This window comes from Cervus canadensis, chromosome 1 (genome assembly GCF_019320065.1).
Source record: "Cervus canadensis isolate Bull #8, Minnesota chromosome 1, ASM1932006v1, whole genome shotgun sequence".
Classification (NCBI taxonomy): domain Eukaryota; kingdom Metazoa; phylum Chordata; class Mammalia; order Artiodactyla; family Cervidae; genus Cervus; species Cervus canadensis.
This window is the reverse complement of record NC_057386.1, coordinates 11,421,461-11,436,461: the sequence shown is the minus strand read 5'-3', so window position 1 is coordinate 11,436,461 and position 15,001 is coordinate 11,421,461. Positions and strand designations below refer to the sequence as shown.

The following is a 15,001-nucleotide window of genomic DNA, read 5'->3' as shown; positions in this document are numbered from 1 at the left end:
AAGTTACATAAAACTCAAATCCCAGCTACACTGGAATTCTCTCCGCTCCCAGGGGCTGGGGAGGGGCCGATCCCCAGCCCCCTGGGCGCTCAGCCCGCCGGCCCTCCCGCAGCCGCCGCAGCCGCGCAAGATGGCGCGGCAGGGCGCGCGGCCGGCGGGGAGGGGACGGTTCCTCGGTGCCCGGCGCCGCCGCGCCCGCCCTAAACGCCCGGCGCTGTTCCCTCCCGGGCGGGGGCGGCCGCTCCTTCTCCACGGTTGTCGCAGAGTGGCACAGGCGCGGGCGGTTTGTGCAAAAATAGCACCCCCACCCCCCACCCCCCACCCCGGCGGCGCGGGCGCCGCCCAGAGGGCGCGGGGCAGGACCGGAGCTGCCTCGGAAACCGGCGTGTGCAGGCCGCGTGCCAGCCCCCGACCCTCGCGTGCCGGGGCCCGCGCCTCCCGGCCACCCCGCGCGCGCTTTCGTATTGCTCCTGCGTGCCACCGTGCCCACCCCTCCGCGCGCAGCCGTGCCCCCGCCTTCCCGCTCCTCCTCCCCACGCCTCTCTGCCCACCCCCGCGCCTCCAGGTGGCCCCCGCCCCCCGGCACCTTTCGCCTCCACGGACCCCTCCCCCATTATCCGTGCCCCCGAGCCTTTGGGTCTCCCATCCCGCGTCACTGAGCCCCCCTCGGGCTTCAGTATACCTATCCCCGCGTTTCTGTGCACCTTCCGCCTCCCAGCGCCCCCCAGCCTCCGTGCCCCCCATCCTCCGTGCCACCCCCGCGTCTCCGGATCTCCCATTCTGCATCTGTGTCCCCCCACCCGTGCCTTCATCCCCCCCATATTTCCATGCCCCCTCAGCCTTCGGGTCCCCCGGCGCGCGTCTCCTTGCCCCCCCCCCGCCCCAGCCTGGTAGGGAACCCCCCCGCCGACCCCGCGCGCGCGCTCCCGCCGGTGTTTTCGGACTGCACCGGCCGGGGGAGGCGCCTCGTCTGTCGCCGCCGCCCGCACCCGCACCCGCACCCCGCCGGCCCCGCGGCTGCGGCTGTGGGTGCTGAGCGGGCGCGGCGGCCAAGACGCGCTCGCACCTGCGGCGGCCGCTCGAGTGATGGCGCGGTGCGGGCCTCGGGCGTCCTGAGCTGATCGCAGCGCCAGTCGGGGGATGCCAAGCCGAGCTGCTGGCCCTGGCCATGTCGTCGTCCTTCTTCAACCCCAGCTTCGCCTTCAGCTCGCACTTCGACCCTGGTGAGTCCCCTGGCCGCGCCCCTTGCCAGCCCTCTGCCCGTTGCGGCTGCCCCTAACCTGCCTAACTGCGGACATTGATGCTTCCTGAGCCGCTGGTTTCCTATTTTGCATGGAAATTAACCCTTTCCTCTCTCTGAGCGGAGCTGCAGACGGAACTGCTTTCCCGCAGGACCCCCTGGAGGCCCGGAGGTGGGCAGGCCTAGGGGTTGGCACCTGCTTGAGGCCTCCAGCAGCCAGGGTGGGCAGTGGGGGCACTGCTCGTCCCTGTGGAAGCTTCGATCTCGGGTATCTGGGGCAGGAGGGCCCATGTTGGGCCAGGTGTCCAGGGGAGGAGGTAGCCAGGACTAAGGGCTCCAGGGAGGGGTGGGAGTGTTGCCCCCCGCCAGGCCCATGGACCCCCTTGCCGGGACTAGCGTGGCAGGCTCCTCCCCAGGCTGGGAGTGCGTTCTGGAGAGCCCTGCCAGGCCACCTAGCCGCCTGCATGGGGAGGTGGGAGCTGTAGCCGACCCACGGGACAGAGTCCATTGAGCACAGGCTCAGAAGAGATGGGCCTCAGTGGGTGCCCAGCCCTTCGTGACAGAGGGATGAGGCCGAGGTGGCGCTGTCAAAGCTGGCTGCAGGGGACATTGGGCCAGGCCTCTTTCCCCCCTTCCCCCAGGCTGGCGGCCCTGGCAGCCTGTTTACCCATGGTTGCCTGACCTCCTGGCAGCAGTGGGCCGCCGTGGTGGGCAGAGGGGCTGGGGGCAGCTGAAGCCTGTTTCCGTCGCCAGAAGGTGGTAGACTTTCTTCCCTCTGCCTTCATAGGCCCCGCCACCCGCCCCTCCTTGGCCCTAGTGGGAGATAAGCCCCTGCCCTGGAGCCGTGGCCTAAGGGCCCAGAGTCCCACCCACTTGTCACTGGGGCTCTGGCACAGGCTAATCCAGCCAAAACAAAGGCGGGTGAGCACGTGATGGGCTCTCCTGGGTCTCCCTCCCTGGAGTAGGGCCCAGTTCGTGCAGTGATGCACAGGGTCCCTGGGTCCGGCCCCATCTGAAGGCATTTGGTCCTGGGGGAGGGGAGCAGACAGCAGGTTTCTCTACTGGACTGAGGATGTGGGTGTCCCTGGCTCAGAAATGACTTCCCAAGGCAACTCCCAGATCTTGGAGAACATGGAGTCACAGTGGATGGCCCCGAACCTGGCAGTGACAGCCCTGGCTGGACTCTGAGGGTGGGGGTTGGAGGTGGGGGTGGAGGTGGCCCTGCTGAGCAGTCAGTCCCAGGCTCAGACAGCCTTTTGGGACAGGTATCCAGGTGGCTCCGGGCCAGTGTTCCAGGCAGCGTGGCTCCTGGGCAGCGAGGGTCCAACCTTGGAACTGTAGGCATGGTGGGGGTGTGTGTGCCAGGACTGACCTGGGGATGGAGGACACCCTCCCTGATGCCCTGCCTCTTGCACTCTTTGTAGGGCTCAGACCTCCCCTGTGTGGGTTCAGTACACTCTCCCCCACCAAACACACACTCGGGTGTATCCCAGCAAGAGACCCTTCCCCCATCTTAGAGAAACAACTAAGCTTGCTCCTCTTGCAAATGTTTCTGTTAACAGCTGTGATCAGTGTAATTATAATGTGTCAGTTTAAGGACTTAGCAGGGGAAAAAGTTGTCAGGAGGCAAGGGTCTGCTCTTTTCAGGTGGAATGAAGGGGAGAGCCCTGCCCCACTGTGGGAGGGGCCCCCCTGGATAGTAAAGGTGGGTTGCCTGCTGGGGTGCAGAACTCCTGGGCTCCATGCTGGCCCCCTTGTGGGCATTGGGAAGGAGGAGAGGTGGAGTCCTCTGCCCTCCCGCTAAATGCCTAGCATTCAGAGCCCAGCTCCCACCCGTTGGGGTGCCCCCTGCCCACCCTTGCCTTCTAGAGTCTCAGTTTTCTCATCTGTAAAAGGGGATAGCAGCGCCTACACCAGGCTCGGTTAGGGGTTAAGCACCCTATGAAAACCTGACCCTCAATGAACACTGGCTGCTCTTTTAGAGGGGCTGGTGTATGGAGACAAGGCCACAGTGGTATGTGGCTTTCCTCTGTCCCCAAAGTGGGGAGAGATGGTTTTTTTGAGGTTGACTCCTGTCTAAATGGGGACCCTGCTTGGGATCCACCAAACTCAGAGGGCAGGGGATAGTCGTGTTTGTGGCCGTCTCGGAGTTTGTTTCTGTGGTTGCTCAGCACTCTGGGGTGGACAGAGGGACCCGGCCTGGGCTGAGGGTCCTCAGACTGTCACCAGGCCAGGTTTGTTGCCTACTGCCAGTTCTGTGTCCATCATGGATTCTATGGTGGTTCTCCATAGAGGTGGTGACGACAGTGGCAGTTATATAGAGTGAAGGGGGCTGAGTTTGAGGCTCTGGCTCTAGGCGCGTGCTTGAGTGCAGTATGCATGCTGGGGGACCTTACTTGAACTCAGCTCCTGCCTGGGCCACCATCACCCAGCAGATATGGGCAGGGCAGGCCCCTTGAGGGGGCCAGGCCTGAGCATGTTCTCCTGGGGCCACAGCCTGGCACAGGCGGGCATCTGGAAGGGCTGCCTCTTCTGGGGTTCAGCTCTTCCCACGATGTGGGTGACTTTGGGGGATTTCTGGGCAGTCACAGACCTCTGACCTCAGTGCTGTGTGGCCTTGGGCCAGTCACTCAACCTCTCTGAGAGTCAGCTCCACACAGGTGAAACCTCACTCTGGGGAGACTGGGTGGGTGGGACATGGAAGCCAAGAACTGAGGTGTGAGGAGGGTGTCGCTGGGGAGCCAGGAACACCTGGGCGGAGCTAGTGGGGAAGGCTTGGCCTTGAGGGGGCGGGGCTTGCCTCTCCTGCGCTCTCTGAGGCAGAGGGCCATCCTTGTTTCTCACCTTCTCAAGCCTTGGGCGGACTGGGTGCAGCCCAGGCCCTCAGCAGGTGCCTGGCAGGCCTCAGTCAGAGCTCTGCAGCCCAGGGCCTGGAGCTGTCTCAAGATCCCTGGGGCAGGTAGTGGACCAACCCCTCCCTGATCCCATGGCCTTCTCTGTGCCTCTGGTTCTTAATCTGGAACGTTAATCTGGTTCATTAATCTGGAGGTGGGCATTACTGTGGTGCCCACCGAGTGCTGGGTGCAGGCCAGTCCCCAGACAGTGCCAGTCAAGGCTGACCTTGGGGCAGGGGTCACTGTGGACCATTTGAGGGGACTTGGAGTTTGAGGAAAGTCATGGAAGCCAAGGCAGCCCCCAGCCTCTTGGTCACGTCCTGCTGCCTGCCCACGTTCTCGCCCTGAGCCTGGCTCTGCCGGGAGCGCGCTCCACCGGCGTTAACGCATGTGCAGCGCCAGCTCAGGGCTGGGCAGGCTCGGGCCTTTGGATGAAGGCATTGCTGGGGGACAGGTCACAGGGAGGGCATTCCGGCCAGGTGTGGTTTGACCTGCATGGGGACGGGTGCACTCAGGGACTTGAGGGCTGAGAAGGACCCCAGGAATGAGTTCTTGCGGCGCTGGAGGTCCTGCTCCATGGCTGATGGACATGTGCTCATGGTAGTTCTCGAAATTGGTGGCCCACCGTTCACTGCCTGCTGCCCATGGGGCCTGGCTGAAGGCAGATGCTCCCAGGCTTGGCCTGGTGGCGGGAGGGCATCGAGAGCCAGTCCTCTGATGTGTGTCACTGCCCCTTCCCACGCCCGGGAAAGACTGGCTCCAGGGTGGAAGCTGCAGCTATTGAGCTGAGTCTAGGGGCGGGGCCAACTCAGGGCAGGAGGGAGGTCACAGTATCCCCAGGGCAATTTCTTTGTATTCTGGAACATTCTCCAGGAAGCCAGACTATGCCTTTCTCTCAGAGGGGCTGTTTCTCCCCCACGAATCCCTGTGCAGCTTTATACACGCAGGTGCTCAGGCTCACACACGTGAACACACACGAATGCTCACAGATGCCTTCACGTGTGTATAATGATGCACAGAGTCTAGGTGGGGCTGTGGTCCCCTGGGGGCGGGCAGTCAAGGGCATGGCTTGGTGGGGGGGGACCTGATCCACCCTCACCCTTGGCCCTCAGCCTTACATCAGAGATGGACTGAGCCACCGGGTCCTGGTGTCCTGAGGCTTGGGGGGCCTGGAGCCGTCCCTCCTGGTGGCTGAGCCTGAAGGACTGCCCTGCTGTCACCCGGCCGTCTTTGTCCAGGGTGGGCCGAGCCTTGGCCCCTCCACCTGCTGTCAGTGTCCTTGAGCATGTCCGCTGGTTCTCTATCCTCCTAATGCCCTTCCCTAGGTGAGGGCGCCTGGGTGGAATGCGTGTGTATGTGCCAAGTCGCTTCAGTTGTGTTCGACTCTGCGACTCTGGACCCTGCCAGGCTCCTCTGTCCATGGGATTCTCCAGGCAAGAATACTGGAGTGGGTTGCCATGCCCTCTTCCAGGAGATCTTCGTGACCCAGGGACTCGAACCCATATCTCTTATGTCTCATGCACTGGCAGGCAGGTTCTTTACTGCTAGTGCCACCTGGGAAGCCCCTGGGTGGAATAGTATTCCCCCAAATTCATGCCCACCTGGAGTCTCAGGATGGGACTTTGTTTGTAAATAGGGCATTTGGTGCTGTCGTAAGTTCAGATGAAGCCATCCTGGCTTGTGCTCAGTTGTGTCCCACGCTTTGTGACCCTATGGACTGTAGCCCACCAGACTCCCCTGTCCATGGGATTCTCCAGGCAAGAATACTTGAGGGGGTTGCCATGCCCTCCTCCAGGGGATCTTGCCAACCCAGGTCTCCCGCATTGCAGGTGGATTCTTTACCGTCTGAGCCACCAGGGAAGACCCTCATTCTGGCTTAGGGAAACCTATATCTATGGCTGGGGTCCTTCCAAGAGAGCTGGGGGAGACTCAGGAGAGACGAGGACATCCTGTGCCCTGTGATGACGGAGGCAAAATGGGCTGATGCAGCCACGAGCCAAGGAAGGCCTGAAGCTGGGAGAGGTGGGAAGGGTCATGCCCTGGAGCCTCCAGAAGGAGCGTGGCCCTCACGTGGGATGTCCAGCCTCTGAGCATCAGACAGTCCTGTACGCTGAGGCCCCAGTCCATGGCACATTTTGACAGCAGCCCCAGGGCACTCCTGCAGGGCAGCTCTGAGCCGCACGGGGCCAGGGCCCGGGCCGAGCCATGCCAGCCTCCGTCTCCTCTGTGTAAACTGGGCCAGCCCTGCCCACCTGGAGGCGCCTTTGGAGGCAAGCGAGGGAACACGTGTGTAGGCGCCTCTGAACATGCGCGTTCACTGGACCGCGGTGATGGGAGGGCGGCCTCGGCCTGGACCAGCGCGCCCTCCTCTGGGCACCTCGGGGCCTCGCTCTCCAGCCTCTGGTTGCCTCTCACAGAGGAACCAGCCCCAGCAGGACAGGCGGCCGTGGCCTCCCCGCCCCCGGCAGAGGAAGCCGGCAGAGGAAATGAGGGCAGCGGACGCCGGGCCGGAGCCAGCTCCCAGGCGGCCTGTCTGGCGCGTTGCGGTAGACAGTGTCCACGCCAGGTCCCTGCCTTCCTCCACCAGGGTCAGGCTGGGGGGCCGGGGCCAGATGCCCCGGGCTCGGGGAAGGTCTACGAAGAGCGACTCTGGGGTTAGACCAGCAGTCGGAGCCACACGGGAGCGGCCACCCAGAGCTGGGTATGTGGGGGTTTCTGGAGGCCTGTGGGCTCCCTCACAGCCAGCCCAGGGCTGGAGGGCAGTGAGCAGACGGGGGCTTGTATTCGAGAGACCCCCCAGTCCCTGCTCCAGCTCTGCCAGAGGAAGCGGTGGGACAGGGATGGACAGGGCCAGGGCAGGGGGCGGTGCTGGGCAGCCTGGGGGGCACTTGTTGCGGGGTGTGTAAGGAGAGGTGGCAGGGTGCTGGCCAGCATCTGAAGGCTGGGGCAGAGTCACCTCTCAGGGTGGGATGTGGCCGGGCCTGGCCTTGCTCACTCCTGGTGAGGGTGCACTGGTGCCTTCTCGTCCTGCTGGGAGGGGGTTGGGCACGTGGGCCTGCTGGCCATGGGTGGCCAGGGATACAGCCTGCCTGTTCCTGGGAGCCAGGGCAGGGGCAGGGGACCTGAGCCCCAGACCTGGGCTCTGCGGAGGTCACAGCATGCTGAGGCTGGCGTGGGAGATGGGCAGCAGGATGATGTTTCGGATGCAGTCAGGCACCATGGGGGGTCTTTGTATGGATGGGGGTCATTGTGGAGAGGGTCCCGCAGGACTCATGTTCTGCTCCTGCCGTTGTAAAACTCTGAGTGATTTCACACTGGGCCCTCAGATTCTGACGGGTTTGGTTTCCCAGGTGGTGGCGCTAGTGGTAAAGAACTCACCTGCCAATGCAGCAGACATAAAGATGTGTGTTCGATCCCTGGGTCGGGAAGATGCCCTGGAGGAGGGCATGGCAACCCATTCCAGTATTTTTACCTGGAGAATCCCATGGACAGAGGAGCCTGGCAGACTAAAGTCCATGGGGTCACAGAGAGTCGGACATGACTGGTCGACTTAGCACGCATGCACGCTGCAGATTGTGCAGCTGGTCCTCCTACTTGGGGCCAACCTGTCCAGTCTTAGGCTTCAGTTGGGAGGGCCCTGGGCAGGCAGTCACTCATAGGGGGCCGTGGTACCTGTGTCACAGGCTGGTTCCCTTCGGTGGGGAGCTGCTGTGATCCCGGGCCGGTGGTTTGGCTCTGCTAGCTGTGAGGCCCATCCGGATGTCCCAGGACCTCCCTGGGAAGAAGAACTCCCACTTTGAGGGGATGCCACACACACAGGGTGTACATACGAATGAATTTCACTGGTCCTGCTGGTCCTCACCCCCAGGGTCGCTCCATACTGGCAGTGAAACAGCCCTGCCATCGACAGCCCAGCTCTCGGCCCAGCCATTGACGGACACAACCTTCTGCCCAGCTCTGGGCACCCTAGCGCCATCTCTCTGTCTGTCCAGACTTTATTGAGATATGATTCCTGTACCGTATGATTCATCCACTTCCAGTGTGCTTTTCACTGTACACATAGACATGTGTGGCCATGACCACGGTTCAGAACACTTCTGTCCCCCCGTCTGCTCCCCATCTCTGGGGGTCGCCCATCTGGATGTTTCCTACCTGTGGGCGTGCAGCTCAGGGCCGTCTGTCTGTCTCTCCACATGCGTCTGGTCCTATGGTGGGAATGAGGGGAGTGGGCCTGGGTCTGGGGGTAGCTTTCGTGGAAGCCGAAGGTGGGGTCACCCCACGCAGACCCCTGCCCAGCAGTCAGCCTCGCCGCCCTGTCCCCTGAGCTGTTCCAGGAGCACCGCGGGGCAGCCTGACTCACCTCTTCCCCCAGCCTGACTCACACTCGAGGAGACGCCTCGAGTGCCCTTCTGGGGGCTTGTTGGCCGTTTGGAGTCATCGTCTGGGATTGCCCGTGGGAGCCAGGCCTGCCCGGCTGTGGGTGGCATTTGTATGTTCTGGAGTCAAGCTCTTGGTCAGAGATGGGCGTTGGGGTGGCATTTCCACGTCTTCACCATCTTGCTGGTCTGGGGCCCTAGTAGCTGCAGGGTGTGTAGGCGCTGCTGGCATGAGTCTTTCCCAATCCCGTGCTCAGTAGCATCAGACTGATGGCTTGACAGGGGCTGTGGTGGGAGAATTTGCACCCCAGGAGCCCGCAAAGGCTCCACGTTGGAAGTCCCCTTTTGTCTCTTTTTTCCAGAAAGCCGGTTGTTAAGCATTACGAGAAAATCAGGGGTGTAGGCCAGTTTTTTTTTTTTTAATATTTATTTATTTGGCCGGGTCTTAGTTGCAGCGTGTGCAATCTTTCATTGTGGCATGCTAACTCTGAGTTGTGGCATGTGGGATCTGACGGGAGATCGAACCTGGGCCCCCTGCATTGGGAGCACAGAGTTTTAGCCACTGGACCACCAGGGAAGTCCCTAGGCTAGCTTGTTAATCCCAGGAAGCTGCCTGGAATCGTTTTGACTTGAGGCAGGCATCCCCAAGAGGCAGTTTCTGGCCCCTGGAGATGAATGACTCAGAGGGATGGTCCTGCTTCCTCTTGGGGCCACTCAGCCAGGAGGGAGTCCCTGGGTAGGGCCTGCTTGGGCGGGCAGGGCCAGGGCCTGAACAGTCCTGCTCACGGCTGAGGGCACACCTGGCCTGGGCCCTGCCCCTGCCCTCCTGCTTCCCCAGCTCGCCTCACACTACTTTCTGCCCCACAGTGGGGTCCAGGCAGAAACTTGGAGGCCAGGATGGCAGGAAGTTCTGGGCTTGGGCTGCCCACCCCTCCCTGAGCAGCTGGTGGTGGAGTGGGAGCCAGCGCATTAGATTCTGTTTTCTTTTTCCTTCTTGTGACGGGTGGTCCTGCAAGTCCTCTCTGAGACTCACTGTGGCTGCGGTGTGTTCCTGCGATGCCTCCTGGGTCTGATGATGCACCAGGTCTGAGCCTCGCTGCCTCCAGCCTCTTGCCCAGCTGCTCCCCAACGCTCCCCTGCCCAGGCTTGTGAGAGGGACTCCTTCATCTGACTCAGGACCCTCAAGGTGACCCCATGCCCCGCAGGTGTCAGGGTAGGGTCCCCAGGTGAGCAGGATGGGCAGGCATCCCAGGGGGTTGTCCTTAGGCCCCTGCAGGGTTGCGGAGGGACCAGTGGGGAAACAGTTTGTGCAGGGGGGACAGTGTTGGTGGCAGTGCCCCTGGGACAGAGAGACAGGGACGTAGGGGGCAGTATGTGGGTGGGAGTAGGTGAGCACATGTGTAAACGTGTGAGTGCATATGCGCCTACATATGCGTGAGTGTGAGGACATGGGGGCGTGTGTGTGAGTGTGTCCCCTCCCTGGTTCTCTGGGGAGGAGGCCCAGGCCCTTGGCTCTCCTCTGCCGCTGGTGGGTGAGACCCCTTGGGCTCTCTCTTAGGCTCTGGGTGATGTTGTAGCTCCTGACCCCGCTAGATGGCAGGAGCAGGGCTGATGCCTACCATACTGACTGTCCAGCCACCTAAGCTAAGGGTCTGTGGTCCAGGGCTGGGAAAAGAGCCCTCCTGTGTGGGCAGCTACCGTGACCCATGTGACCCGTGGCTGTCGCGGGGTGGTGCCTCCCAGCTGCTTGTTCGCATGTCCGTGGATTTTGCTGGGTCTGGATCCCTCAATTCAGGTTGATTCTTAAGCCAGCAGAGTGGCTACAGCCACTTAGCCGCCGGACATCTGACTTCCCTTCCCTGGAGGAAGCAGTGCTCCCCACCTTCCAGCCCTCCGTCAGTGCTTGGAGTGCAAGACCATCTGGATTACCTGCTCACCCACCCCTTCCCCTCTGTCCTTGCAGCAGAGGCGTCCACACCTGTCTCTGTACGTTAGGTCATCCAGACTAGGCGGTGACGGGTTCTGGAAGTTTCTGGGGTGGGGGCAGGGGGCACAGCCTCCCCACCCAGGTGCCCCTTGGGCCCCTCTCACCTGCTGGGGATGGAGTCGGGGCAGCTGTGGAGGTGGGGGGGCTGCACCCCTGCTCAGAGCTGTATCCTGAGATGGGGTGGGTGAGCCTGGAGGGGTGTCTGTCAGCTGGGACTGGGGGCTGTCCATGACTGCCCCCGATGCAGTGCCAGCTCTTGGGGTGTGGGCCTCCTGCAGACGCACCTTCATCTGGGGAGGCCCTGGGGGAGGCAGGGATGCTGGGGCCCAACGGCCAGTGCGTCTGAGCTGTCGGGTCTCTGAGTTCAGTCACCAGTGTCCTTTCGTTTCTCCACCTGCCCCCAGACATCTGGGGGAGGGAGGAGCAAGGACATAGATGGGCTGGGCCTGGGAACTGCCTCGGAGGCTCCACACAAGCGCAGTGACCTGCTTCCCTTCCTCTTCTGGGCAGAGGGCCGCCGCGTCCCCATCTGAGGATTCTGTTCCTCTAGGGAGGAACTTCCATGTCTGGGCCCTTGGCCAAACCTTTGCCAAGAAACTGCCCCATGGGCCCACTGGCGCTGGATCCGCCTTCCGGATGGCTTGTGGGGTATGGACGCCCCTCCTGCTGGCCCCTGTCCCGGGAAGCCCTAGACTCTTGTTACTTGCCTCAGCTGGGGTCGGGAGGTGGGGGTACCAGGGCCAGTTGATTGGCTCCTGGCGGTCTGGGCAGGCCGAGCTCCTCCCCTCCCTCTGTCTGCTTGCCGCAGCCTCGTAACTCAGAGACGCCTGCCTGGTTGCACAGCTCCTTCCTGTACAAGATCCTGTTTGCATCACCGGGCTTGGGGGGCAGGGGCACCGGTGTCAGCATGTCCTCAGATGCCCAGCCTGGGCCCCCAGGCCTGCTGGTGACGCTGAGTGTGAGCCCCCATCGGCTGCACCTGCCCCAGGTGGGGAGGCTGGGGCGCTGGAAATACCGGGGTGCGTGGCCGTCTCGCCAAAGCCAGACTTACTGTCTGGGCTTGGTGGAAGGAGCTCTGGGGGGAGCAGTGAGTCATCTAGGGGCACATTGGGGGTGCCCACTCTTGGGGGCCATCAGGGTTGGCACACCCCTGACTTGGTCTCTACAGGTGTCAGACTGCTAATTAACTTTTTTTTTTTAATTGAGGTGAAATTCACGTGACATTCATATGTGCGCATTCTAAGTTGCTTTGTCCATGTCCGACTCTTTGTGATGCTATGGACTGTAACCCACCAGGCTCCCCTGTCCATGGGATTCTCCAGGCAAGAATACTGGAATGGGTTGCCATTTCCTTCTCCAGGGAGTCTTTCTGACCCAAGGATCGAACCCGTGTCTCTTAAGTCTCCTACACTGGCAGGTGGGTTCGTAACTAGCGCCACCTGGGAAGCCCTAAATTCATATGATGTGAAATGAACCACTTTGTAGGGTACGGTTCAGTGTTAGTACATTCACGGGGCTGTGCAGCTTCCGGCTGTATTTCCAGAGCCTTCCACCACCCCCAAAAAGAAGCCCTGTGCCACTCTAGTGCCCCCAGCCCCTGTCCACTGGACTTGCTTGTTCTGGACGCGCGGTGCCATGGAGGAGCTGTAGAAATCACCCACGGCTCCTCCACCAGCCGTGCCGGGGCCTCTCTTTTCTCACATCCTCACCAACACTGGTTATTTTCCGCTTTAAAGATCATGGCCGTCCTAGTGGCTCAGATGGCTCACTTATTCTTCCAGCAGAGGCACTGGGCTAACTGGAAATGCTTCCTGAGTGTGTGTGTCTCAGGCTCCGGAGGATGTTGAGATAGCGCCAGGCCGAGGGTACAGCGAGGGTGAAGGAGCCGCAGGGGGATGGCCACCAAAGGGCAGCCGGGCAGGTAGAGGGCTCGGGGAGGACTTACGGGTGGTGCTTTTGGAAGATGGCTTCAGTCCTGGGTGAAGAATCGCCTGGAAGCCACAGAGCCCCGAGGAGTTTGGGCAGGGTTGGGCCGTGGGTTGGAACTCAGTGGCCTCAGCGGGGCTGGACTTGGGCAGTGGACAAGAGGGATCCAGAGGCAGCTGGGGTATCCCACTTGGGGAAGGGACGGGAGGGACCCGGGGAGCGGGTTTGCCTTGAGGTTGACGTGGATTCTATGCTGTGTTTGGTTTGAGATGCTCCAGGACACCCAAGGGAAGGGCCGGGGCCAGGTGGCCATTGGGGTCTGGGACCCCAGAGGAAACTGGGGACCAGGGTATGAGGTGGGGTTGGAGTTGGCCTTGATGGGGTCAGGGAAGGGGTGTAGGCCCAGCCTGGGCCCACCTGGGGAGGAGCAGGAGGGGGTCCAGCTAAGAGCAGTGAAGGGAGTGGCTGAGAAGGTAGAGGGTGTGGGGGCCATCCCAGGACCCAGAACACAGTCCAACCTGCTGTCCTCCTGCACTCTGGACTCGAGATGTGGCCACAAACAGAGACCTTTGAGTGAGTCCACTGACCTCAGGATGGCTGGAATCTCTGATCCTTTTCTTGGCTGATCAAGGGCACCTCCACCTTCCACCTCTGGGTCCCTGGGGAAACCTTGCTTGCCTCCAACCAGGGAGGCTCCCCCGAATGGGGGTTGAGTGTGGGAGTGGGGGGCAGAAAGGGACCTGTGGAGACCCAGGACCCTGGGACATCAGGACAAGGTCTGGGCTCTAGTCTGTGTATGGTGAGTCCGTGGGGGTCTTTAAAGGCGGGAGTGATGGGGATAGGTGTGGGTGATAATTAAACAAAATTATACACATCTGATTCTAGACGTAGTACATGCTTATTGTTGAAAATATGAAAACTGCAGACGAGAAGGTATTAACCACCCAGAATTCTATCACCCAAGACAACAATCACTGTTCACATTTTGAGTTATTTTCTTCCTTTTTTTTTTACATGGTTGTGATTGTTTATAAACAATTCTATGTCCTGCCTCTTGTTTCCAGCTTTACTGAAGTATAATAGAAACGGACTAAACTGCACATGTTTAAAGTGTGGGATTTGATGGATTTTGGTGCAGAGATATGTCAAAACTCATGAAATATATTTATTTGGGAGACCCCATGAAACCTTGACCCCATAGTCAAATAACAAGCATTTGCTTTGAGCCCAACTGTTTCCTTGTGTATCCTCCCCTTTAAAAAAAAATATATATATATTTATTTATTTAGGCTGCGTTGGGTCTTAGTTACGTCATGTGAGATCTTCTATTGCAGTTCCAGGGCTTAGTTGCTCCCCGGGCATGTGGGATCTTTGTTCCCTGACCAGGGATCAAACCCACCTCCCCTGCATTGCAAGGCAGATTCTTAACCCTGGACCACCAGGGAAGTTCCCTTCCTTTTTAAAAATTAGCACAAAGTCGTTATTTCCTTGTTTATTTAAAACATTTCCTTAAATTCACTCTCTATGGGTTCTTTTGCAGATGTACCATTGTGTTTTTATTGAATCCTTCTTTTATTGTGACTATTTAGGCTGTTTTTACTCTTATAAACACCACTGCAAGGAACATCTCTGTGAGACGTGATTCCTGCCTGCGTCATTAACGTGCTCCTTCCTTTGTTTTTATTCTGGATTTGTGTGCTATCTGGGCTGCTCTCTCATTTGAATTCCCAGACTGGGAATTACTTGGCCCGGGAGTTGGCAGGTCTCCCAGGGCCTTCTAGCATGTCTCCAAGTTGCTTTCTAAAGGCTGATCTGACTTATATCCACCAGGGCGTCTGGGTAGCTAGCTGATCCTGGTGTGCGGGCTTTGGCCAGACACCAACTTCTAAGAACTCCTGTGGTCGGGAAGCTGATATCCGGTGTGATTTTCTTTCTTTCATTGTGGATGAGGCTGCACGTTTTCTTGTGGACTAGACAAACTGTATTTCCTTGCTTGTGGCCGACTGTGTATAGTTTGCTTGTGTATGTTTTGAGGTCATAAAGTATTTTTATATTTTGTTGATTGTGTTCCCCCCCAAAGTAGTAACATCAGTCTTTGACAAATTTTCCGTCAACCATTCTTCCTGGTTTGTTGCTTGCCTTTAATTTGGAGCGCTATGGGCTTCCCTGCTAGGATAGAATCCGCCAGCAATGCAGGAGACCCTGGTTCAATTCCTGGGTTGGGAAGATCTGCTAGAGAAGGGATAGGCTACCTCCCCCCCACCCCAGTATTCTTGGGCTTCCCTTGCGGTTCAGCTGATAAAGAATCCACCTGCAATGCAGGAGACATGGGTTTGATCCCTGGGTTGGGAAGATCCCCTGCAGAAGGGAAAGGCTACCCACTGTATTCTGGCCTGGAGAATTCCATGGGCTGTATAGTCCATGGGATCGCAAGGAGTCAGACATGACTGAGCCACTTTCACTTATGGAACATACATTTTTATGTGGCCAAACCCATTGATCTTTCATGATGCCTTCCATTGCTTTTAGCTTAAAAGTCCCTCTCCATGAAGAAGGCTGATATTTACTTACTTTTTCT

At 59.7% G+C, this 15,001-nt stretch overlaps 1 protein-coding gene across 2 annotated transcripts in view; it reads left to right on the top strand.

The window, feature by feature from the left end:
* Window positions 1-1,016: 1,016 nt before the first annotated feature.
* Window positions 1,017-15,001, top strand: part of AATK (apoptosis associated tyrosine kinase) — a 39,725-nt gene continuing 25,740 nt past the window's right edge. The window contains exon 1 of one of the 2 annotated variants that reach the window (XM_043462880.1): window positions 1,017-1,223. In XM_043462880.1, the coding sequence (XP_043318815.1) occupies window positions 1,169-1,223 (55 nt within the window). In that variant the 5' untranslated portion in view covers window positions 1,017-1,168. Of the gene's footprint in view, window positions 1,224-6,626; window positions 6,836-15,001 lie in introns of those variants that run through there. The other variant, XM_043462893.1, reaches the window with a different exon arrangement.